Below are 26,760 nucleotides of genomic sequence, written 5' to 3'. Positions count from 1 at the left end.
CCACAGAGTGATCGACACATTGGAATCTTTTATGCTATAAAACTATTCAATTTTGATGTGGAATAAACAGAGAGTGAAGGCCTGTCCCAGCGGATAGTATCGAAGAGCAAGGACCACTCATTTGATTGCCCTACACTCTTTTTCAAAAGCACAGGGTGCTCCTTCCTCCTCCACTGCCTGGGAAAATGACCCTAGCCCCCTGTCCAATAAATATGTCTGTAAGACAGGAGAGAAATGTAAGGGGAATATGACAGTGGTCAAACACAGAGTGCAGCTTTTACCTGTTTAAAAGCCTGCTAGCATGACATCATCTACTGGACCAGATCTAGTGATTGCTTCTATGTAAGATCATCAAAGAGCTAGTGATATTCAAATGATTCTGAACAAACCAACAATAATTGCCAGCTAGCCCCAGAAACTGTCTCACCTCCTTTTTTGATCTTGGATCTCAGGTAGGTTACAATCACTGCTGTCTAATCAATTTGGGGATGCACCTGCCCATGACCCAAATGAAAGCCCATATATCACATTTCTACCCACCCAATTGTTAACTTTTTTTGAAGTTGCTGTGAGTCCTGCCCACCTCAAGGTTCTCAGGACCAATGCTAGCCATTACAATAAACAATTATGTCATGCAAGTAGGCAGCAGGATAAGCATTGTAAAGGACATAGGATTTAGTCCATGAACCACCAAACAAACCAAACTGAAGTGTGATGAACTAGTGTAAATGTCTCAGGTTACTTAAATATATATCGTTTCACTGAAAAAAGTGACAATGAGATGCTGTGTTTCACAACGCTATGGGAACATTCCTTGTTCGACCGGTTGTGAAGCATGTGTGTCACACCAAGAATTTGGTTTAAATAACCTCGGCAGTTGACATAATTTAAATGCGTGCAACTGTGAGGCTATAAATAGACGCAACATGAAAAGTCTTCAGGTTATGTCCAAAGAGACGTCCAGATATGACCACATTGCAGCAATGTGGTGCATCTTGTTCTCACTTTTTCAATGAACAGGGTTACACTCAAGTAACCCTAGACATTTCTTATCAAAAGCTACACCTGATGCTGTGTTTTATAACGATATGGAAACGAGAATATCAACACCACCACCCTGGAAGTGTCTGGACCCCTTTGGACCCAAGTTGTGTAGTGTGTCCGCACAAACATTAAAGAGGTCTCAGACATGGCTTTGAGATGTTGACTCAGGTGCATATGAGCCTGGAGTAGCATGAACATCCAACTATAAATCTTTAAAAAAATGGGCAGGGGGTCCAGTCTGCCGCATTTCATACTTGATGCAAGGGGACACCTCTTGCTAAAACCTTGGAGAATGCAACCCCCTTGGTTAAACGGGGCCTGACTCCTAGAGGTGGAGGTTAACTGCTCCTCTCATAGACTAAGGCAATGGCATCACTCACTCAATGTGACATTATTTGCCTAGTGGCAACTGCCTCCCCACAGTTGCAGAAGCCATAGCATATGAAAAACTGCTCCAACTTATGAGACTGGATGCGGTGATCATAAGCTTAAAGAGCATGTGCTGGACACAGTAGGTGAATTCTCCTACAGAAAGCTTCAAGACCTAATGTATGGTTGTGAATGGAACTTTAGGAAGATACTTACAGTGAGGATGAAAAAAAGCTTTGACCTGACAGAATCTGCAAATCCCTAATTCTCTTTAGAGAAGAAATAGGAATTAGTTAACACACCTTTAGAGTCAAAAGCTTGACAGGCGCTGACTAGTGGTTAAAAAAAGGGACCCAACCAGATTCTCAACCACTATAGTTAAGTCCTGTGCAGTGATTTTCTCTTGCAGGAACTTTAGCACTGAGACAAATTGGCAGTAAACTGCTTTTGCGTAGTGTTTTATAAAGCTCCCAGAAGCAGATCAATTGGAGGAACTGCTTGAAGGCCGAAAAGAAGAATCTGATACTGGTAAGCTTTGCCCCTGAAAGCAAACCTCAGGGACTTACTGAGTGGTGGCAATTATTTTATTTATGGCAGTCTGCATCCTTGGGGCAGATTATCACATACCAATCCTTGGATTGTATATAAAATGCTAAAATGCTACGCTTTACTGGGGGAGGTTAGGTGTTCGGTGTCCTGAAACATGGCAGGAGGCAACCAAACATTTAGCATTTCGCTAGAGACCACTGCCCCTGAAACACCAGTGGCGGTGAGGACAGTACAGCAGTCTCCTGAGAGTACTGGGAAGGAGCCCTTATTCTCATGCCCCCCCCTGAGATGCCACACCTCCACGGTCCTGGGTGCACCACCCTTAGCACTTTTTCTTAGAGAAATTAGAATCTTTAGGTCTGGCCACTTTCTGAGCTTCTGAGAGCATCAAGCTGCTCCAAAGTTTTAATGAGGGGATGCATGACTCACTATGCTCTGCTTTTGGGATTCATGCCACATTGGGACCAGACTGAATCAAGGAAAATGGCTGGGATTAAATTTATCAAACACTTCTGCATGTTCCTTGACTGTATCAACAGAGTCAACAAAAGACTGGAAGTTGACATGGCACCTTGTCCCTATCCCTGATGCATTTGACATTGAGGCACAGATGTCTATCCACTATTTGCTTGGCTGCACAGAAAGAGAGATCAATAGCTCAGCATAGCTCTGAAAACACCTCCTCTTTAATTCATCTGTTCCCGCTCAGGTCTTTCAGCTGGTCAGCCTGGTACAACTGCAAAACCATTATGGTGTGCAGGGAAGCACCAGCATGACCTGTTGCCTGGAACTTCCCCACTAGTGCAGATGTAGCTCTACATGGTTTGATGGGGAGGGTGACTTCTAAGCAGTGATGCATCATCAGGAGAGAAATAGCATTCAAGCTTCTCTTTCACTTGGGATAGCATAGTATACTCCTGCACCCTCACACAGGAAAAAAATATGGGAGGGGCCAACATTAGGATTCCCCCCCAGCCATCCGACAAAAATCTATCGTCCAGCTTGGTCTGTCTGGGGTTTCCTTTAAGAAACTCAAGCTGCGTCAACAATGCTCTGTGTGCATGAGGACACGAATTGCATTCTTTTCCCCAGACATTTATTTTGGTTTTCGCAATGCAAGGACCTCAGAAGGGTTCAGCTGGGAGGGTTTGCACATGGCACCCACCTCTCCTCAGTGCCCTTGCTAGATCAGCTTGTTAACATTGCCACCTCCGAGGCTTCAGGGCACAATGATCTACTCCAAGTGCCTCCCTTAGTTTCCATCTGGAAAGGTAGCAGATTTTGGGGTCTTCCTGACATTTGCTTTCGGGGGCCGAAAGCACCTTCACGAAGTGTGTGTATGTGGCTCTGGCTCCTCAGAGACCCCAGGGCATCTGGTTCGCGGACCTGGTAGCCCTTCTAGTGCACCATCTCTGGAAAATTTCTCTGAGAAGGTATCTCCTCTTCCAGGCCAGGGGCACCATGGTTCACCGGAGATGTCGAGGCTGTGAGTGTGGTTCCTGAGGGTCATCTCAGTGGAGAGGCCTTTCTCCACTCCGGAGCTCCCTCCATGAAGAGGTCGTATGCCATGAGATGGCACCTGTGCTGCACGTGGTCTGAACACCACCATATGGATCACGTCCATGCCCGGTTGATTCAGTGCTGGAATTCCTGAAAGAACAGGTCGCCAAATGGGCTCTGTCCACCTGAAAAGTGTACGTGTCCGCCATTTGGGCGTATCATGCCCCCGGCTGGGCAGTCTCTGGACAGAGACCCTCTTATGATGGGTTTTCTTTGCAGCACCCAGAGGCTGAGGCCCCCGGTGCGACAAGAGTGCCACAACCAGTGAGGTTAAAGTCATTTAACCCTCTTCCGTTTCAGGCCCTGCAAGCACTGGACTTATGTCCACAGGATGGGTCCTTTGGGGATGGGTCCTTTGGGGAAGTCTTCTCGTCTGCTCAAATGCTCGTCTGCTGCAGCCCTCTGAGAAGAGGCCTCTCTGCAATAGGCAGACCTTGAACAAATGGATCATTGATGCCATCGCATCCTCTTATGAGTCCCCTGGTCTCCCCGCTCCATTTGGGGTCAGAGCCCACTCGACCCGGAGTGTGGCAGCCTCTAAGGCTTGTTCCTCTAAAGTACCCCTCCAAGACATCTGCAACGCCTAAGACTAGTTTACCCCACTGACCTTCATCCGGTTCTACAACCTGGACTCCAGTGCCACTCCTGGCCCTTCTGTACTTTGACCTAGCTGTGCCCATACACATTAGGCAGGGACTGGTCAGTCTGGCTTAAATGGACACTTGTTCCCAAAGTGTTCTGATGCAGCTCAAGTTCCTGAAAGAGAACATCTCTGGGTTATGTATGTAGCCCTAGTTCCCTGAGGGAAAGAGACGCTGCGTGTCTATGCCACACTGCAGGCGTCCCTGTTGCAATTCCATTTCTGGTGCTGGCTTCACTCCATGTGCATTTTATACTTCCTGGTCATGATGCCACCCCGCCATGACCAATTTTGACTGATAATACACATTATTTCAGAGCATGGACAATTTGTTCGTCTTCCCAAAGTTTTCCGATACAGTGTCTTGTTCCCTCAGGTACCTAAGGTTACATACGTAACCCAGAAACATTGTTTTGCATTTGTTCTGACATATTTTCTAAAGACCTGCATGCTATTTAGAATGGGTCTGGTGTAGCTTTGGCTATAAGCAGGTTATTAATTAAAAGTGCATCCCTGGTTGATGAGCACTTTATTCTTTGTCCATAATATGTACATGAATTTATAAATCCAGTTTGTGTCATATTATGAAATTTGTTGTAAAATTAAAAAGGCCATGCTGCAAGGCACATTTAAAGAAGTCACAAATAGAAAGAATGCATGAATAAAAGACAACATAGATGAGTGTTTAGATTTACAGTATTAAATAAAATGTGTCCCTCCTAGTAATCAGTACAATACAATGAGGTAATGCACTTCTTAAACTCAAGGGAGGTGAGTAAACGGATTATATAAATGGCTAAACAGCTATCAAGGCATTTAGAGAGAGATGAGAATGAAGTTCCTGCATACATGGCTTTTATTCACTCAGGTCATAGCAGCTGATCCTCCCTGCACCTTACTAGGCCCGCCCAATCCACCTCAAATCAGCAAAGATGGCGATGTACTTATTGGAGGTATCTTTACCTTACATGGCAAAGTGGAGCAGACAGTGCATGTCTTTACATCTGGGCTCTGGAAACCAAAATGTAATAGGTGAGGGCACAATTATAATTTGAATATGTTTAAATTTAGTAAGTGAAATTATTATAATGGTGTAAGATCTATAAATTAAAAGATCAGAAATATTTGAAATGATTTATAAACTTATTAATGTACTGATTCATGCGTTATTCATTAAAAATCACTGTAACATTCTTTGCTTTTGCGTGCAGTTTAAGCTACCGTGAATTTCAAAATATGCAAACTATGTTATATGCTATTGAGGAAATCAACAACAGAACTGATATTCTTCCTGGAGTCAAATTGGGTTATAAGATTTATGATTCCTGTTCATCAGTAGAAATAACTACAAAAGCATCATTGTCTCTAGTTAATGACCATGGAGAAAATACATCTGTAATGTCTTGCTCCAAACCTGCTACAGTTCAAGCAATCATAGGAGAAACATCATCCAGCACCTCTATGGCCATTTCTGTTAATGTGGGACCTTTGCACATACCAGTGGTAAGATCTCTTCTTTTATCTCCATCTAATTTTAAATTCTTGTCAATCCAATGCCTTTGTTGTCAAATTAATGATAAAAAATTATAACCAAAATGTAAACAAAATCTACATATTGCAGGTCAGTCACTTTGCAACATGTGCATGCTTAAGCAACAAGAAGAAATATCCATCATTCTTCAGAACTGTTCCCAGTGATTATTTCCAGAGCAGAGCTTTGGCTAAGTTAGTCAGGCATTTTGGCTGGACCTGGGTAGGAGCCCTATGCAGTAATAATGACTATGGGAACAATGGTCTAAATGAATTCATCATTGCAGCCAAAGAAGAAGGAATCTGTGTTGAATACTCCAAATCATTCTTAAAAACGGAACCCAGAGAAAAAATTCTGAATGTTGTTGAGATGATTAAGGCTTCAACCTCCAAAGTTATTGTAGCATTTGTTTCAAATTCGGACTTTGCTGTTCTTCTGAAGGAAATGTCCTTACAAAACATGACTGGGTTTCAGTGGATTGGAAGTGAGTCCTGGATTTCTGATCCAATTAATATCCAGTGGCAACATCTGCTGAAAGGATCAATGGGTTTTTCTTTGCCAAAAGCTAAAATCAATGGCCTATGGGAATTTTTGACCAAACTTAATCCAGCTACTGATCCAACTGTTTTCAAAGAGCTTTGGGAGACAACATTTGAATGTAAGCTTCCCACACAAGAAAATGTTAAGATAGAACAAATGTGCAAAGGTAATGAAAGTCTCAGTCAAGTTCAAAACCTTTACACAGATGTTTCAGAGTTACGAGTTCCAAATAATGTTTACAAGGCTGTTTATGCTGTGGCTTATGCTCTACATAACACATACGGTTGTTCTAAGAGAGAACGTGAACAAGAAGGTCTTATTGCATGTGCAAATATAACTAATAAACCATGGCAGGTAAGTGTAACAATATATGGTGAACAGCATGTACTTTATATTTGGCACTAATGAGATTGAAATGCTTTATTTAGGTAGTGAATGAGTTAAAGAAGCTCCGTTTCACCACTGCAAATGGAGAGGATGTATATTTTGATGAGAATGGAGACCCTGCAGCAAGGTATGAACTACTTAACTGGCAACAAAGCAAAGATGGTAAAGCAGTGTTTGTTAAAGTGGGCTTCTACGACAGCTCCCTGCAAAAACACAATCAGTTGTCATTTAACAACATCAGTATAACCTGGGCCCACAATAAATCAGAGGTAAAGAAAATAATCTATATGAATAGATATGTACAATGAATATTTTACAGTCATTAATCTATTTATTAAAAAATATATTTTTTAGGTGCCAGTCTCTGTGTGTAGTCCCAGTTGCCCTCCAGGCACCAGGAAAGCTGTACAGAAAGGAAGACCAATCTGCTGCTTTGACTGTGTATCATGTGCAGAGGGGGAAATCAGTAATATAACAGGTATTTTGCATATTGCTTATTTTAAATAATCCACAAACATAAAAATCAATTTTCATTACATTAATTCATATTATTTTTTTCCAGCTATAGGTTTCTGGGCTGTGCTGGGTTATATAGGACTTCTGGCTGTTTTGTGTTTTATTTTGGCTTTTCTGGCACGGAAGCTACCTGACAATTTCAATGAAGCCAAATTCATCACATTCAGTATACTCATATTCTGTGCAGTGTGGATCACCTTTATTCCAGCTTATGTCAGCTCTCCTGGAAAATTCACTGTAGCTGTGGAGATCTTTGCTATTTTGGCATCAAGCTTTGGTTTACTATTATGCATATATGTTCCAAAGTGTTATATAATCATACTGAAGCCAGAAAAGAACACTAAAAAGGAAATGATGGGTAAAGCACCTGCTAAATGATTTAGGGTTTGGATTTGCACTTTTAATGAAATGAGATAATGTGTGTGTATGTATATACACACACTACATTGCTAAAGTTATTGGGTCACCTGGTCATAAGTTTGGTATGTGATTTTTGAGCATTGCATTCCACATTTAGTCCTACTTCGCTCTTATAATTCACCCCACTTTTCTTGAAAAATGTTCCACTAGATTTTGGAGTGTGCATCAGCCACAAGGGTATTATGAAAAGCAGGTACTGATGTAGGTGAGGAGACCTGGGGTGAAGTGAGGATGAGATCAGAGCTCTATAGCAGGCCACTCAAGATCTTCCTCTCCAAAGCATGTAAAGCAAATCTCCAAGGAGCTCACTTTGTGCACTGGGGCATTGCCATGCTGGAACAGGTTTGGGTAAATGCAAATTTTTATTTAGATTTGTGGTAACATTTTGGAAAAAAAAACACTTATAGCAGGAAAGGTCAGGTGCCCCAATACTTTTGGCAATATAGTGTATATACTGTATGTGTGTGTATATACAGTATATATATATATATATATATATATATATAGGATGTTTTGGAGACAATAAGAGGAGGGACATGGAGTATATCGGTAGGAGAATGCTGAGGATGGAGCTACCAGGAAGGAGGAAAAGAGGAAGACCAGAGGACAGGGAGGTATGGAGACGGATGATCCGCTGTGGCGACCCCTAATGGGAGAAACCGAAAGAAGAGGACATATATATATATATATAACAAAATATCCAAATTTTATTTGTAATAACTAACTATATAATCTGGTATATATGTCGAACCTTGTAGTAAAATTTACATTTCATAATATTATTTAAAGAAGCAAAATGACAATCAAATGTGTGGTTTCACATTTTGAGACCTTCAGCAATATTAGCTGAGGTCTCTGACCACTCTTCATTAACATTTCTCTTTATCAACATTGTGAGTGCACTGTAAGAATCGCACTCTCAATGCCCTATGATCAGTAATACAGTAGCTCTATATAGGCAGGATCATGGACCATATTTATTGTATAACACTACTGACTTCAATCTATGTAGAGAATTTCATTCTAATACATTGCACATTTATGTATCTCATAAAATTATTATTTTGAGGTCAATCTGAAATGCTTCTCAAACTTTTATTTTTGTACCACTATATTTGAGCTGATGTAAAAAATATGAGCAAATGCAAATAAAATATTACTTCAAGCTGTTTGTCTTTCAAGACATAATTACACAAATATAATTATAATTAACAAAGTTACTATGACATGCAAAATGAAAGTTTCTGGAAGGCCTTTAACAACACAAGCAAATAATGCTTTCAAGAACAAGAGCAGATTACATAACTGTAGTGAATTATTATTAATTTGATAAGATTTCAAATACTTCTTCTAGTTTATCAAATGTATATATATATTAAAATATATTTAAAAATAATTTTTAATTATCTTTACGATCTCAACAGATCCATACAGTGTGCAGACTTGCAAAACCAACTCTTTGCCAGCAGATGTCAGCCATGTGCAAGTAGCAATTATTTGAGGACACATTAAGACAGAATGGTTGAAAGCTGCATAAAGACTAGTTTTTACACCACTAGAGGGACCACAAATGGTTTAGTTTATATACAAGGGTAAATATGTAGTTGTGAAATTTAAATATTTATTATAATATTTTTATTATTTTATTATAGTTCAAAATGCAGTTTATATGTGGTAAAAAGTAGTAATAGAAGTCATTTTAAATGCCCATTTAACTATTTTACAAATACAAAAAAAAACCATAGACCATAAACCAATAGACCATAATAGTACCAAAGTTATCTATAGTCAATACTTGTCATATGAACTATACATAGTGCATTCAGAAAGTATTTAGACCCCCTTGCACATTAATTTTTTTTCTCATTAATCTACACTAAGTAACCCATAATGACAAAGTGAACACAGAATTCTAGAAATGTATACAAATGTATGAAAAAGGAAAAAATTAAATAACACCTCAACACAAGTTTTTAAACCCAACAACATTGGAAATTTAGTTCAGGTTCTCTCAATTTCAAATTTGCTCCACCACATGAGGATGGAGCCGCCATTCCCCGGATCTCAACCACTGTCTCAACAGGGTGTTTGCTGCTTTGTTCAAGTGGCCCAGGATATATGCTGCTCTCAAGGAGAGGAACCTGAGCATTGCACAGCCTTGTTACCCTGCTAAGGGTTTGCTGATGATATCGATCCGCCTCCGAAACCAGCTAAGGATGGCATTCTACCATCCCACCTTGTAAAATAATTCTTTCAACCACCATTTGCTATGAAGGATGTCACTTCACTTGCTGGTTTAGCTGAGAATGTCACTTTGTCTATCTGCTTGGCTGTTTTCGCTGCCCTCTCTGGCCTCACCACCATTGTTGCTTTCCCCTTTGGCCTCATCACCATCATCACTTTCCCCCACCCAGACTTCTTGCCATGCCAAGAACACTACCCAGTCTCCCTGCTTAGGTGTTGCTGAAGGTGTCACCCAGTCCTCCTGCCTAGTGAAGAGCATTGTGCACATTGCTTTGTTTATCTGCTTTGTTGTCTTCACTCCCCACTCTGGCCTCACCGCCATCATCACTTCTTCCTTGGCCCTTGGCCTACCATATTGGGAGTGGGAGATCCGGAGTTCTCTTCCATTGGATGCTAAAAGTTGGATCCACAAAAACAGCCTAAAGATCCATGAGATTAATGTGGAAGGTTAAACTCAAGAAATATAAAGAATGATTTGAACTATAAAATAAACTGTAGCTTAGGTCTGCAATTGTTGTGAACAGTTTTGCACTCAAGTGTCCATCATTCAACAGATGATAACCTTCTATCAACAATGATAGAACTATAGTGAAATGACATATGATAAAACCAAGATGACCTCAAGGTTTCTTTACTTACACCCTCTCATTGAGTTTTCCTTGCCACTGTTGCCAATTGTGGTGGAAGTGGGAAGTGTTAGGAAACTGTAGGTTAAACATTTTAATGTCCAATTTAGCATTTAGACTTAAATCAGTTTAGTTGATCTTTATTTATTTCTTGAAGGCAATTTGGTTGCAACATATTGTACAAGCATATCCTATAAGACAATTTAAACACACAGTACAAACACCCAATTTCCTCTTAAAATGTATTTACATTTAAAAACTTTATAACTAAGGGGATAAATTAATGTCTAAATTGATTTGTTTTGCCAATAGGAGTTATATAACAAATGCCAGTAGTAAGAAAGTGAAACCCATGATACATAGGATGGGAATCATCTAACAAAATTATCTGGGCTTCACACAAAACCTGTCTATGTTGTAACTTTTGCCATAGTCATCTGCTTCCTCCCCGTCATTTAACTTCCCTGGTAAACAATCCCCCCCACAGACAATTTTTGGCTTTTCATATTTAGAGACTTAAACCAGCACAGCAATGAAAAAATAACACAGAAAGATTTATTTGTGTCTGGTTTCTCATTTCTATTGAAGGAGGCCAATGCATGAGGTAATTTCTTTGAATATACCTGAGTCATGATGTTTATGTCAAAAGAAAGAGAAATACAGAGCAGAAAAAAATGTGTTTACAGCCATCAGTACAAACAAAGTAATTATCCATGATGTCACACTGATTGTTTCATTTGTTTTAATTGGTCCTATTTTTTCTACTGACTAAAATCAAAGACCATTGAACAAATAAACATAATTCATACAGATTACTCTTTGGCAAACTGATTTTTTTTTATACAATTAAAAAAAATTATTTCAGATCATTTGCCAGATACATCATATACATATAACATCTTCTGTATGATAATGAGGAAAAAAAATACCTTGCTCATTAGTTCTTTCAATGGGCCAGAAAATTACTCAAGCTCCACAAGGATTTACCAAAATGACCCCAGATGTTGTTTGCTCTGGGCAAATTTACCTCTACTAAACAGGAACAATTGTCACTACCTGTCTCTGCAGGAGATGCATGGGCCTGCTTTATGTTGCCTAATCTCTCCATATCTCAAGTCAGGTGATGGCTGTGGATGCCTGGCTGTGGGCACTAGGGCTCCTGATTTGGCCGATCTGGGTTTACTCTGCTGGACTCTCCTGCACTTTGCAGGTCAGGCCTGTCTCCAAAACCCTGTATAAGAAAGGAGATGTGATTATTGGGGGTCTCTTTCCAATTTATAATGAAGCCCCTGAACCTGATCACATGTTCCTCCAGAGAATGCAGGAAAGCCAATGCCAGAGGTGAGAACTATGTGTGAGATTTGTGCAAGTCGTGGAAAATGTTTAGGTCTAAGAATGTTTGGGCTGGGCTTTAAATGTCAAAAACTCAACGAGGTTCAACCTAACTATTGAGTTTACCAAAGCTAAAAAGGGCTAAAGTATTTACACTGCACTAACTAATAATGCTACTTTTTTATTCTTTTCATTATTGATGTCTCAGAGTTGAATTACGAGCTTACCGTTGGCTGCAAACCATGATATTTGCCGTGGAGGAAATTAATCAAAACCAGTCTCTTTTACCGAACTTCACACTGGGTTACCTTGCTGCAGATACATGCTTGGCTGAGAGAAATACACTAAGTGCTGCGCTGGCGATGGTAACCGGACAGGAGGAGACAGTGTCTGGGGAAGAGTGTACCGCAGCTCCCAGTGTACCTGTCATCATTGGCGATGCACGCTCTTCTGCCTCCATAGTTGTGGCTGATACATTGAGTGTTTTTGGCATCCCAATGGTAAATAAAAGTGTCCACTATTCAGCTGTAATTTTCTTTAATGATATAATGTAGACAGTTTTTTGTCGTTCCTAAACAGATATTTCATTCTATAGTAAAAACTGATTTTATTTTTCTGATCTGATCTGCTTTTGTTTCTCCAGATAAGCTACTTTGCCTCTTGTGCATGCCTCAGTGATCGCAACAAGTACCCAACCTTTCTGCGCACAGTTCCTAGCGATGCCTTCCAGGCTAAAGCCATGGCCCGGTTGTTGTACCTGATGGGCTGGACCTGGGTTGGGGTTGTGTCTGGAGATGATGTATATGGCAAAAGTGGTATACAGCTGCTACTGAAGGAGCTAAAGGGTTCAGGAGTGTGTGTGGACTACCATGAGGTCATCCCCAAATCCCATGCACCCAGTAGGATTCAACGTATTGTAGAGAGGATCCAAATTTCGAAGGCTCGTGTGGTAGTAACCTTTGCTATAGATCCTGATATGGAGGTCTTGCTGAGAGAAGTGGTGAGGATAAATGCTACTGAGAGACAGTGGATTGCCACTGAAGCATGGAGCACCTCTGTCCATTACTCTGTTTGGAGTGGTATCTCCTTAGCAGGGACTCTTGGTTTTGCTCTGAGGCGGGTTGATATCCAGGGTCTGGACTCCTACTTGACTCAACTGAGCACAGAGGAACACTTAATGGAGCCACTTGTGCAGAATGTTTGGGAGGATGTGTTTGGATGTAGATTTGGGGAGCAAATTCAATCAGGACCTCAAAGACCACAGTGCACAGGCTTGGAGAAAGTAAAAGGTGGAGAGGCCTATTTTGATATCATATATAATGTGTATAAGGCTGTGTATGCCATTGCAAATGCTATTCAGGACATGTTGGCATGTCAGTCTGGAAAAGGACCTTTTGAAAATGGACAATGTCCTGATATGAAACCAATAAAACCTAAACAGGTGAAGATATTTTTTTAAAATGTATTCAGATATAATGACTTAGTTACATTTATTTGCCCTAATTATTATTAGACTATATAGTATAATTTTGAATGGGAAATTAATGTAATTCTATTTCTGTAATTCCAATGTAATGTAATTCTAATGTTGTATGATTGTTTTTATTTGTTTCTTTTTAGCTTCTACACTACCTGAAGGCTGTTTATTTCACAACACCGGTAGGTGAAATAGTCGGTTTCGATGAGAACGGGGATCCATCTGCTTCGTATGACATCATTAACTGGCATGTAGGGGCTGAAGGAACAGTGGAGATTGTAAAAGTAGGACAGTTTGATGCAGCAAGTGGACCGGAAAAAGACTTCCAACTGGATCTTAGTAAAGTGTTCTGGGGAGGGGGCTGGGGTAATAAGGTAAGAATTTTTAATTTGTGTTTTCGCAGTATCCGTCATCACTGATGCATTGATGAGTTATGGTATTTAATCACCACTTAAAGGAATAATAGAGATATTTGAAGCGAACAGACTTGCTCGAAACACAGAAGCAGTATATCAGGATGTTGTGTGTGTGTGTGTGTGTGTGTGTGTGTGTGTGTGTGTGTGCGAAGAACACAATTATTAACTCCACAGTGGAAAATACATTTATATCCAATCTTGACAGCCTGATAAGCATGTAGGAAACCAATGTTTATTAATCTTACATAAAAGGAATGTACAGAGTCAATAGTTCTAATTCTGTGTTCAAGAGTTCTCCAATTCAATAACATTTGAGCTAATTAAATGAGCAATTGTGTTCCCTGAAATATTTTTTTTTATCCAATCCACATTTATCTGTGCTATCTAGGTACCTGTGTCTATATGCAGTGAGAGTTGTCCCCCAGGCAGCAGGAAAGCTGTACAGAAAGGAAAGCCTATCTGCTGCTATGATTGTATACCGTGTGCACCAGGAGAAATCAGCAATGCTACTGGTATTGTACATAACAATTAAATTTTTATTTCCAGTGTTAAATGTGTTGCTTTGTTTCAGCAATTTATTTACAGCAAAACAATATTTGCAGACCAAAACTCAGCTTTTTATTTCAGCAGCCAAACCTTAAAAAACAACAAACAGACCCACAGAAAACAATGTAAATCTGAAATATTATTAAAATAAAGGGTGAGTGCAATACTGCTGTGGCACAGTAAAGAAACATTTAACTGTTGCTTGAGATGAGTTAGCAAAATGCAACTGCATTTAAAATTTTAAGTTTTTTTGTAAATTATTTGAACAAATAGGACTAAAAAAGAGCTAAATGGCACCTAAAATGTTGATCTTAATAAGTGTTCTCACTGATCAGTTAAATGCTACTAGTCATGTTTCTCTCCAGATTCTCCAGAATGCACCAAATGTCCTGAGAGATTTTGGTCCAACACCGATCATACAGAGTGCATCCCAATGATAGTGGAGTTCCTGTCCTTTGAAGATAACATGGGCATCATCCTCTCTGTGCTTTCAGCTGCTGGAGCAGCTCTTACCGTTACCGTCCTGGCTGCCTTTGTCCGTCATCGAGACACACCCCTGGTCCGTGCCAACAACTCTGAACTGAGCTTCCTGCTGTTATTCTCACTTAAACTCTGTTTCCTGTGTGCGCTGGCTTTTATTGGCCGGCCGGTGCCTTGGTCCTGCATGCTACGCCATACTCTGTTTGGGATCAGTTTTGTGGTGTGTCTGGCTTGTGTTCTCAGTAAGACAGTGGTGGTGCTGGTGGCTTTTAGAGCAACTCTGCCTGGCTCAAATGTGATGCGATACTTTGGTCCTCATCAGCAGAGGGCAGGTATTTTCCTCTGTACGCTGATACAAGTGGGGATCTGTGTGTTATGGCTGGTTCTAGCACCTCCTTTACCCACAGAAAGTGCAGGTGGTGAGCTTGGAGCACGGGTGGTACTGCTGTGTGCTGTAGGCTCAATGGCAGGTTTCTCTCTGGTTCTGGGTTACATCGGCCTACTGGCTGCTGTTTGCTTACTGCTGGCCTTCTTAGCCCGGAAGCTTCCGGACAATTTTAATGAGGCCAAATTCATCACTTTCAGCATGTTGATCTTCTGTGCTGTGTGGATCGCATTCGTTCCAGCATATGTCAGCTCTCCAGGAAAATACACGGTAGCTGTAGAGGTCTTTGCCATCCTAGCCTCAAGTTACGGCCTTCTGCTGTGTATCTTTGCCCCCAAGTGTTACATTATCCTACTTAGGCCAGATAAAAACACCAAAAAGAACATGATGGCCAAATAATTAGTCAAATTAAAGACCTGTTTTCAACATATTGCACAAACAAATTTATAGGGAATGTTTAAGAAGAAAGTGTGAAATGTGAAGTAAAACTCTATGCAGATTATTATTATACATATTATTTCACATTTACTTTACACAAAAAGGCTCAGTAATAATTATCATTTATTTAATTAATTTTTTTATGCCTGAATTCCTCTGTAATGACAGTTAAAAGATAAAAATATATATATATATATATATATATATATATATATATATATATATATATATATATATATATATATATATATATATATTACAGGTTTTCTTGATTATATCATTATTTTGATCCATAAATGAAAATGTCATACTTGGCTGATCAAATTGCATTTCAAAGAACCTTATATTAGTTTAATTTTATTTAATAAATGCTTCAGTTAAAAAAAAAAAAAATTGCATTTTATTTTTACATTTTCATTCTTATTTAAATTTTCATTATCATTGATGATCATACACAGTAATAGCCTGTGTGTGTGTGTGTGTGTGTGTGTGTGTGTGTGTGTGTGTGTGTGTGTGTGTGTGTGTGTGTGTGTATGTGTGGGACACTAATAGACCATAACTGATGTGTGTAACACAAGTAAGTTTTTAGCAGTCAACATTCAGTTATCAGAATTCAGTTAAGTGGTTAATGTTTATTGTATCCAACTTTATAAAAAAGTCTTAAAGTCTTAAGGTTTCTGGTTCAAGCTTGTCAAACATAATATAATTTTTCTTCTTCTATCTGTTAGTTGCAACTATTCAGAAATATTCTTTGCTTTAGAAGAAATGCTGACATATGTATATTTGAAGAAGTACTGAAGTACTTAGTATTTTGAAGATATCAAAGAGACCGTGCTGGTTGAGTGGAAAATAACCACCTACTGGCATCTAGCATTTGTAGATACCTTTTTCTTAATTAGTGGAAAAGATTTAGAAGATTCATGGTTATAGAGTAGTATGTTTTGGATGTCTTTATCATAAAACATTTAATAACTTCAGTGTGACACAATAGGCTTTAAGTTTAAACTATAATAAATTCTAAATGACAAAAAAATGTATATAGGGTAAAGTTACAGAAAATAAATTACAGTTAAAATGAAGTTGAAATCTGCATTACCAATGTTAATTATATCTATTGTTATGATTATGATTATTATTATATTATCATTATTAGCTTACTTTTGATTTCAGGAAGAAATGATAAACTAACAATTAATAAACGGAGTTAAATTTAATTTAAGCACTCTGTAAAAACTGGAATGACTATTATATAAATTGCATTTATAAACAGTGAAAACTGTTAATTTGTACTCTATATGTAGTCATAAAATATATTAAATATCAACTGACATAATTTTACCCATTCACAATTCCCTTAGTCACTTACTGAAAAAAATGGTTTATTAACATTATTAAAGTGAAGGCAGTGACTACAGATCCTGAGATCCGGAGATCCTATTTCTTTACTATGTCAAATAACAGTTTTGACCAGGATGCAGATAACAAAACTGATCCCGATTGCTGCTTGCTGTAGCCTGCATGACCATAATGAGGTCTGACCCACAAACACCAGAGAACACAGTTTGAGTTTGAGTTTGAGTGAAAGCACAAAAAGGAAGCTCAACTCTGACATGTTGGCCTTGATTAAAGGAGTCTGCCTGTACAGTACAGTGCAAACATGTTAGGCAGTTTTGAAAAGATGCTGTAAAGTGTGTGTTAACAAAGTAAAAAGAAAATGGAAAATCCAGATCAAATCAGTATATAGTGTGACTATTTGTTGGCTTTAAATTCTTACTTTTGCATAATTTGTACACTTATTCAAAGTCAGGCATTCTGTAAGATCAGAGTCAGGTGTAGGATTAAGTAATTATATGTCGCTTGAAACACAGTCATGAACATAACTAGCTATCTTTGATAGTGAAAGTTGTGCTCGCAGGGATGCAGGGAGTGTGGCACCGAGACGTAGTGTCTCGTTCCCTCTGGGAATAAGAGTTACATATGTAACCCAGAGACGTTCCTCTTCGGAAACTTGAGCTGCGTCAACAACGCTTTGGGAATGAGTGTACAATACCGCCAGTCTGACCAATCCCTGCTTAGTGTGAACTTCTCCAACTCTCTTGACTGCCGTGAGAATAGACTTGAGCAGAAGATAACTGTGTCTGGTTAGTGGTCAAATCCCACACCACGCCAAGATAGGTGGTTCTCTGTACCAGAGAAAGTACACTTTTCTTGGTATTTAGTATTAACCGCAGTTCCTTCATGTGGGCGAGAACGACATCTCAAGTGCGGGTCGAGAGTGAAAGACCTGATATTGGTATGCTTCGGCCGCAAAAGCAAACCTCAGTAACTTCCTGTGGAAGGGAAGGATGGGCATGTGGAAGTACGCATCCTTCAGATCTATTGTGACAAACCAGTCTCCAAGACTTATTTGAGACAGTGTAAGCATCTTGAACCTAAGCAGTTCAGCTGATGCAAATCCAAAATAGGATGCAGCCCCCAATTCTTTTTTGCATCCTTTTGAATCAAGGTGGACAAGACCCGAACTTAATTGTGTAGCCTCTTTCTACAGTGCGCAGGACCCATGAATACATGTTTGGCAGAAGCTTTTATGCTGCCAGATAGTCTCTTAAGGGGATCAGTCTGTCCTGGGAGCCTCCAGAGAGGCGGTGAGCCCCCCAAATCCGCTATGTTTCTGGACCGAATCTGAGGGGGGCACTTGCTGGAGATCGGTGTGCCCTAAAGCTCCGGAGGTGGCACGGTTAATATGGCAATCTCCCAAAGGCACTGAAAAGAGGCATGCGACCAGGGAGGAAGCGCTGAAATGCAGCCGACTGCCTCTTTGCCTCCTGAAACCTGTCAATGACCGTAGTAACAGTGTCACCAAACAGGCCAGTGGGCTCTACGGGGGCATCTAGAGGGACGGCTCTGTCCCTGTCAGAGAGATTGGGCAGGGTCAACCAGAGGTGCATCTCCACTGCCACCAGGGCCTATGGCCCTAGCGGTCTCCTTGGTGGCCCTGAAAGCCAAGTCCGTAGCATGATGCAGCTCTACTACTTTCTTCTCCCTTGTCTATCTCCTTCAGCATGTGAGCCTGGTATTCACACAGGACCGCCATGGTGTGCAAACAGCCGCTGAGGAGGTCCAAAGAGTCTTATTGGAAAGCACCGGGGCTTTCAGGGACGACGCAGCACCTGGGGACAGATAGCCGGCCAGCGTCTCTTCAACCTGGGGCATCGTCCAATCGTCCAAAGAACCTCTGAGGAGGTGGGCCAAATAAGGGCTGACCCAAGGCCTGGACACCTCATTGTGCAGATACGAGTTAAAGGGCAGGCCCCGGCATGGAGTCAGTGATCTCAGTCACAGGAAATGCCTGTTCCTGACTTTCTGCTGGCCAAGCGATATTGAGCTTAACCAGAGCACATGTTTCTACCTCCAAAAGCTCCTTAAAATGAACTGGTTGTGGAGACACCTTCCAAAAAAGCATCCACCTTAGACCCCCCCCCAAAAAACTCTTCACAGGGGTAAGAAACCACCAAAGAATGGGCGAAGGAACTGAATCTGGCAGGTGAGGAAAAAGCAAGGGACAACCTCATTTTTATTCCCTCTGCCAAGTTCATTTGCAAACCACATGACCTTAAATGCCACTTCACCTCACCACTTCACCGAGCATGCTCCGCTCCCAGACAAACTACACATAGACTGAAAGACTGCTTGCCTTTAGTTTGCTTTTCCATTCTTTTTCCTTTTTACCAATACTTACCTGTGTCACCCACTGGTAGAGAACTACGTTCCTCTCATTACGACAAGGGAAAGTGTATGAACTTAGATATGGAAACTTTTAGAACTTTAAATTTGCATGAAAATATTTATCCCGGAATGCAATGTGTTCTTCAGTAGGATACATTCCAACCTATCGGAATGAGTGAATAATAACAAACCTGTGATTTTATACAAGTCTATAGTTTCAAATTTACATTTACATTTACATTTGTGGCATTTAGCAGACTCCCTTATCCAGAGCAACGTACAAAAGTGCTTTAAATCTCTAGTAATGAATAAATCTACACTGGTACGCAAGATTACAAACTTAATATAAATATAATTCGAATTCTACAAACTTGGAAAGTGCTAATTTAGGTGCTAATAAAAATGGTTACAATATAACGTAAAACACCAAATGCAAAATTAGTGTGCCTTTTGTTGAAAGTGGGAAGTATTTTTAGGGTTAATTTAGCATTCAGACTTTACTTATTTAGCAGTGTGTGTTTACAGTTCTATGTGCTTACACACAGGCCCCATTTTATTCATTTAACTGGTTCTGGTTTCTTTTTACAATAGAAGAAGTCCACTGCATGAGGTAATTTCTTTGAATATACAGTATCTGAGTCATGATGTGTAAGTCAAAAGGAAGAGAAATATAGCACAGAAAAAAAGGTGTTTACTGCTTTCAATAAAAACAAAGTAATTATCCATGATGTCACACTGATTGTTTGATTTGATTTAATTATCCAATTTTCTTCAAAATAAAAAATAAAATAAAAATAAATAAATAAAACATTTGTCTAACATATTAGTGTTTGAAAAACTTCAGAATACAATAAATGTAAAAAAAAATTTCACTTATTGAGGTTGATCAGATACATCCAACCTCTTCTGTATGAAGAGACAAAGAGAAAAAAATACCTTGATCATTAGTTGTTTCACTGGGCCAGAAAATTACTCAAGCTCCACAAGGATTTCCCAGAATGGGAAAAAATGTTTTTTTGCTCTGGGCAAATTTACCTCTACTAAACAGGAACACTTCTCACTACCTGTCTCTGCAGGAGATGCATAGGCCTGCTTTATGTTGCTTTAACTCCTTTCTCTCCATATCTCTAGTCAGGTGATGGCTGTGGATGCCTGGCTGTGGGCACTAGGGCTCCTGATTTGGCCAATCTGGGTGTACTCTGCTAGACTTTCCTGCACTTTGCAGGTCAGGCCTGTCTCCAGAACCCTGTATAAGGAAGGAGATGTGATTATTGGGGGTCTCTTTCCAATTTATCTTGAAGCCCCTGAACCTGATCACATGTTCCTCCAGAGAGTGCAGGAAAGCCAATGCCAGAGGTGAGAACTATTTGTCTTTAAAACGAAAAAAGTTTATGGAAATAAGATTGTGTGAGATTTGTGTGAGAGAAGCTCTAAGAATATTAGGGGTGTAATTAGTTGGATTCAAAAACCCTTAATGAGATTCATTTTTGCGTTTACACTGCACTAAATGATAATATGTTTCTTTTTCATTATTGATGTCTCAGTGTTGAATTACAAACTTACCGTTGGCTGCAAACCATGATCTTTGCAGTGGAGGAAATTAATCGGAACCAGTCTCTTTTACCGAACTTCACACTGGGTTACCTTGCTGCAGATACATGCTTGGCTGAGAGAAATACACTAAGTGCTGCGCTGGCGATGGTGACCGGACAGGAGGAGACAGTGTCTGGGGAAGAGTGTACCACAGCTCCCAGTGTACCTGTCATCATTGGCGATGCACGCTCTTCTGCCTCCATAGTTGTGGCTGATACATTGAGTGTTTTTGGCATCCCAATGGTAAAATGTCAATTCCTAAAAAAATATTTTATTCTATAACAAAGTAAAAACTGATTTTATTTTTCTGATCTGATCTGCTTTTGTTTCTCCAGATAAGCTACTTTGCCTCTTGTGCATGCCTCAGTGATCGCAACAAGTACCCAACGTTTCTGCGCACAGTTCCTAGCGATGCCTTTCAGGCTAAAGCCATGGCCCGGTTGTTATACCTGATGGGCTGGACCTGGGTTGGGGTTGTGTCTGGAGATGATGCATATGGCAAAAGTGGTATACAGCTGCTGCTAAAGGAACTAAAGGGTTCAGGAGTGTGTGGACTACCATGAGGTCATCCCCAAATCCCATGCACTCAGTAGGATTCAACGCATTGTGGAGAGGATTAAAAGTTCGACGGCTCGTGTGGTCGTAACCTTTGCTATAGATCCTGATATGGAGGTCTTGCTGAAAGAAGCAGTGAGGTTAAATGCTACTGAGAGACAGTGGATTGCCACTGAAGCATGGAGCACCTCTGTCCATTACTCTGCTTGGAGTGGTATCTCCTTAGCAGGGACTCTTGGTTTTTCTCTGAGGCGGGTTGATATCCAGGGTCTGGACTCCTACTTGACTCAACTGAGCACAGAGGAAAACTTAATGGAGCCACTTGTGCAGAATGTTTGGGAGGATGTGTTTGGATGTAGATTTGGGGAGCAAATTCAATCAGGACCTCAAAGACCACAGTGCACAGGCTTGGAGAAAGTAAAAGGTGGAGAGGCCTATTTTGATATCATATATAATGTGTATAAGGCTGTGTATGCCATTGCAAATGCTATTCAGGACATGCTGGCATGTCAGTCTGGAAAAGGACCTTTTGAAAATGGACAATGTCCTGATATTAAACCAGTAAAACCTAAACAGGTGAAGAAAATACTTCAACAGTAAGATTGACAGTTTTCGAATGTTTTGTTAAAGTACTACATTGTTATCAGTTAGTTACATTTATGTGCATTTAATCATAATATTAGTTTATATAGTGCAATTGTAGATTGCATGGGTAATTGCAATTGCATTTTGTATGATTGTTGTAACTGTAATCGTATCTTGTATGATTGCAAGATTGTATGTTTTGTTTTTAGCTTCTACACTACCTGAAGGCGGTCCAGTTCACAACACCGGTAGGTGAAATGATCGGTTTTGATGAAAACGGGGATCCATCCGCCTCTTATGACATCATTAACTGGCATGTAGAGGCAGAAGAAACAATGAAGATTGTCAAAGTAGGACAGTTTGATGCTGCGAATGGACCACAAAAAGACTTTCAGCTGGATCTTAGTAAGGTGTTCTGGGGAGGGGGCTGGGGTAATATGGTAAGAATGCAACTTTTACTTTGGGTTCTTTCAGTATCCGTCATAACTGATGCACACTAAAATTGCTGGGTTGTAAGTTTGAGCTTGAGTTATTGTAAATTATCAGCAATCTAAGGAATAACACAGATATTTCAAGTGAACGACCTGGATCAAACACAGAAAAAGTATATCAGGATTTTTCTGTGTGTGTGTGTGTGTGTGTGTGTGTGTGTGTGTGTGTGTGTGTGTGCAGAGCACAATTATTAACTCTATGGGGAAAAATAAATTGCTTCATTTTTATCTCGACTGCCTGACTAGTGTGTTGAGGTATGCCTCAATTAGAAACCAATGTTGATTCATCTTACACAATAGGAATCTACCAGTGGTAGGCGGTCAGGGCCAGCAAATCCTTCTCTGCTGTCCTAAACACTATCAGAAGCACCGATCTACATTTACAACACAAATTCTAATATTTGTTTCATGAAATTGTATTAATTTATTCCCAATAGTTCTCTTTATTTCGTAGCGTTTCTCTTGGCTGCACTGCTTCCAATACTTGTATGTGGATGTTAGATTTTTTTGTCCAATCAGATTTCAGCCTCTATGTGCTGCCATGTCAATCTAATCTGCCCAGGGCCTTTAAAGTCAGTACTGCTAATCTTTTTTTACCATAGTCTTTATTATCAATAGGTCTGTTTCTTTAACCAGTCAGATTTTAAATTTGCCTCACAGGGCAGCTAGCCGACCCAGAATAGCATCAGCATTTTTCTATCCTCTGATTGGTTGGTCAGAGGAAAACTGTTACATTGTTGATTCGGTCTCAGACAATCTTAAAAATCCATTTTGAAGAAAAGCTAGACATTGTGAGGAGGTCGGCCAACCCCAAAGCTAGCTAGCTTGTCTCAGCCTGGGAATGGGTTTGTTCTCCACTTCCAGACCAGTAAATACGAGCGGCACCACTGGATTACAGCCTCTGAGGGGCGCTGCATATTATTAGTCTGCATCTCTGGTAAATAGGTTGTATTTTATTTAAATTTTTATGTTTTTGTCATGTTATTAGACAGATACTGATTCTGAACTGCTCCAGATGTTGTAGGTGCACAGTTGTGGTTGTAGCGTAGAGGTTTGAAGTCTTAACTGGGTTTCTTGCTTTAGTAAAATGGTATTCACCCTCCATATGTGAAATGCCTCTCTCTCTGTAATGCCACGTTGTTATATTGCGTTTTTGCATAGTATTGATGGTTCCTATAATTGCAAAGTGATAGTGGTGGTATAAAGAGGTGAATTAAGTCAGGTACGTCCCCACTGAAGCCTAGGAACCAAATGCACGGCCCGCCACTGTAATCTACAAAACCTATAGTTTCAGATCTGGTCAATAATATTTAAGCTAAATAAATGCCACAATAGGTCCCCCTAAATACTTTTATAAATCCAATCCACATTTATCTCTGCTATCTAGGTACCTGTGTCTATATGCAGTGAGAGTTGTCCCCAGGCAGCAGGAAAGCTGTACAGAAAGGAAAGCCTATCTGCTGCTATGATTGTGTACAATGTGCACCAGGAGAAATCAGCAATGCTACTGGTACTGTACATGACACATTTATTTTTTAGCACTGAGTACACAGCACAAATATTAGCAAACCAATCCTCAGCTCATTGTTTCACCTGCCAACAGTTAATTTGCTCACCCTTAGAGAACAAACTTCAATCTAAAATGCTATTGACATAAAGGGTGAGTGCAAAACTGCTGTAGTATTTGTGTCCCATTGATATTACATTTACAAATAAAGTAAAATGAACATGATAGACACAAAAAACAACAACCTACAGTATCATATTAAGCCTACAGTGTTAACAAAATCTACAATAATGTGAGAATCCATTTAACATGCAGTGTTTGAAACATCTAAGTTTAATGAGTTGCTTTTACAGCTTATTGAAACAAATGTAACAAAAATGTACATTTTACTCCATTCACTTAGCCATGTTAACCATGTACTTACATTCCTACAAAAAATCAGTTTTTACTTTATTCTATTTTGTGATATAGACTGATATGGTCTGGTAAATTATAAGGGGCTTTCGAGTCAAATAAGGATTTTTGAGTTTATAAAATAAACGATTCGACATAGAAAGATTTGTCAGCTGAACCATTCTAGTACAGCCCACTTCACTTTATCAGCAGGGAACCATCACTGACACATGTACAACCATCTGCGAAAAGGTTTACAAATTCAAATGTCACTGCCGCTTAGCGTCTCACCGTACTGTGCTTGAAGTCTTCTGTAGATATCCACAGGTTTTACGCCTTCAATTACAAGTTCATCAACACACACTGTTGCCTGGCATCTTGATTAATGCTCTCTGGACAGGCCGGCAAAATGTGCAAAATGTTTAAACTCCTGTTTTGACTTGAATGCCCCTCATAAATTATACTCTGGATGGTATGGATCCTATAGATGCTTCTAAATCATATTTTATACAGTATATTTGCTAATTCTATGATGAAGAAAATGAGAAAAACCTTTAAATGGGATTGTGAGGTGGGTTAGCAAATTCCACTGTATATATTGTGATTTTCTGGTGAAAGTTATGCCTAACAAATGGCACTTAAATATACACCCTTAAATGTTAAGTGTTTTTCTGTCACTTTTCACTGGTCAGTTAAATGCTACTAGTCATGTTTCTCTCCAGATTCTCCAGAATGCACCAAATGTCCTGAGAGATTTTGGTCCAACACCGATCATACAGAGTGCATCCCAATGATAGTGGAGTTCCTGTCCTTTGAAGATAACATGGGCATCATCCTCTCTGTGCTTTCAGCTGCTGGAGCAGCTCTTACCGTTACCGTCCTGGCTGCCTTTGTCCATCATCGAGACACACCCCTGGTCCGTGCCAACAACTCTGAACTGAGCTTCCTGCTGTTATTCTCACTTAAACTCTGTTTCCTGTGTGCGCTGGCTTTTATTGGCCGGCCGGCGCCTTGGTCCTGCATGCTACGCCATACTCTGTTTGGGATCAGTTTTGTGGTGTGTCTGGCTTGTGTTCTCAGTAAGACAGTGGTGGTGCTGGTGGCTTTCAGAGCAACTCTTCCTGGCTCAAATGTGATGCGATACTTTGGTCCTCTTCAGCAGAGGGCAGGTATTTTCCTCTGTACGCTGATACAAGTGGGGATCTGTGTGTTATGGCTGGTTCTAGCACCTCCTTTACCCACAGAAAGTGCAGGTGGTGAGCTTGGAGCACGGGTGGTACTTCAGTGTGCTGTAGGCTCAATGGCAGGTTTCTCTCTGGTTCTGGGTTACATCGGCCTACTGGCTGCTGTTTGCTTCCTGCTGGCCTTCCTCGCCCGGAAGCTTCCGGACAATTTTAATGAGGCCAAATTCATCACTTTCAGCATGTTGATCTTCTGTGCTGTGTGGATCGCATTTGTTCCAGCATATGTCAGCTCTCCAGGGAAATACACGGTAGCTGTAGAGGTCTTTGCCATCCTAGCCTCAAGTTACGGCCTTCTGCTGTGTATCTTTGCCCCAAAATGTTACATCATCCTAATGAGACCAGACAAGAACACAAAAAAGAACATAATGACCAAATAATCAGTCAAAAATAGTCTTTCTCATATTGCACAAAGGATATTATGTTGATTTGGGAATTCTGATACAAAAAAGTGCAGAAAGTGTAAAATGGGTGGTATGAAATGTGAATTAAATCTTAATGCATATTATTTAGTTTCTGCAACAGCCTCACTAATGATTTATGTATGCCTGATTTCCCCTGTAATGACATTAAATAGATTGAAAATAACTAAATTTCTCAATTACATTACTATTTTGATTTATAAGAATGTCACACTTGACTGATTAAAATGCATTTCAGGAAACCTCATATTAGTTTTCCTTTATTGAAAAATTGTTGATAAAAATATGTAAATTCTTGCATTTGTCCTTAAAGCCTTTAAAACCCACTTCAAAGTTATATTTCCATTCCCATTTTTATCGGTTTTCCTTAATGATCACACACACAGTAATAGCCCATGTGTGTGTATATGTGTAAAGCACTAAAAGCAGATGACTGATGTGTGTAACACTAGACAGCATGCTGTGCAAGTAAGTTTATTACCTCTTTTTAAACATCCCCCTTTATTTAACAATAGGAGAATGTATTATGTATCTCAGTATTTAGTCGTGGTTTATGTTTATTGTACCCAATTTTATACAAATTCTTTTCACATATCCTATTAAGCATCAATCTGTTATTCTAGCGGTTTTAATCAACCCTCAGGCACTGACCTTCCTATTTACTTTCATTTAAAAGAAAATGTATTTGCCTTTTATATTACCATATCTGAGGTCTGGCTCAAATCTATGTTATATAATATAACTTCA

The 26,760-nt window shown here is 39.8% G+C and overlaps 2 protein-coding genes across 2 annotated transcripts; both read left to right on the top strand.

Annotated features, from left to right (window-relative positions):
* The first annotated feature begins 12,000 nt into the window (after positions 1–12,000).
* LOC124395886 (extracellular calcium-sensing receptor-like) lies at positions 12,001–15,461 on the top strand. Its single transcript, XM_046864772.1, has 5 exons — positions 12,001–12,258; positions 12,402–13,199; positions 13,379–13,609; positions 14,040–14,163; positions 14,563–15,461. The coding sequence occupies exons 1-5, from the start codon at positions 12,001–12,003 to the stop codon at positions 15,459–15,461; spliced, it is 2,310 nt and encodes a 769-aa protein (XP_046720728.1).
* LOC124395834 (extracellular calcium-sensing receptor-like) lies at positions 14,038–25,971 on the top strand. Its single transcript, XM_046864704.1, is given in 9 exon segments — positions 14,038–14,163; positions 20,358–20,582; positions 20,771–21,062; positions 21,155–21,363; positions 21,365–21,950; positions 22,169–22,399; positions 23,838–23,865; positions 23,868–23,960; positions 25,073–25,971. Coding segments are annotated over 8 exon segments (2,556 nt in total). The 5' UTR covers positions 14,038–14,163; positions 20,358–20,364.
* Positions 25,972–26,760: the final 789 nt, after the last annotated feature.

The sequence above is a fragment of the Silurus meridionalis genome, chromosome 13 (genome assembly GCF_014805685.1).
Source record: "Silurus meridionalis isolate SWU-2019-XX chromosome 13, ASM1480568v1, whole genome shotgun sequence".
Taxonomy (NCBI): domain Eukaryota; kingdom Metazoa; phylum Chordata; class Actinopteri; order Siluriformes; family Siluridae; genus Silurus; species Silurus meridionalis.
The sequence above is the reverse complement of the archived record's forward strand: the minus strand, read 5'-3'. Positions and strand labels throughout refer to the sequence as shown.

What these genes read in the sequence shown, in the direction of transcription:
- LOC124395886 (XM_046864772.1), top strand. Translation starts at nt 12,001, where the DNA reads ATGATATTTGCCGTGGAGGAAATTAATCAAAACCAGTCTCTTTTACCG. An exon ending in AACCAATAAAACCTAAACAG is followed by an intron (nt 13,200 to 13,378) that starts GTGAAGATATTT and finishes GTTTCTTTTTAG; the next exon opens with CTTCTACACTACCTGAAGGC. An exon ending in GAGGGGGCTGGGGTAATAAG is followed by an intron (nt 13,610 to 14,039) that starts GTAAGAATTTTT and finishes TGTGCTATCTAG; the next exon opens with GTACCTGTGTCTATATGCAG.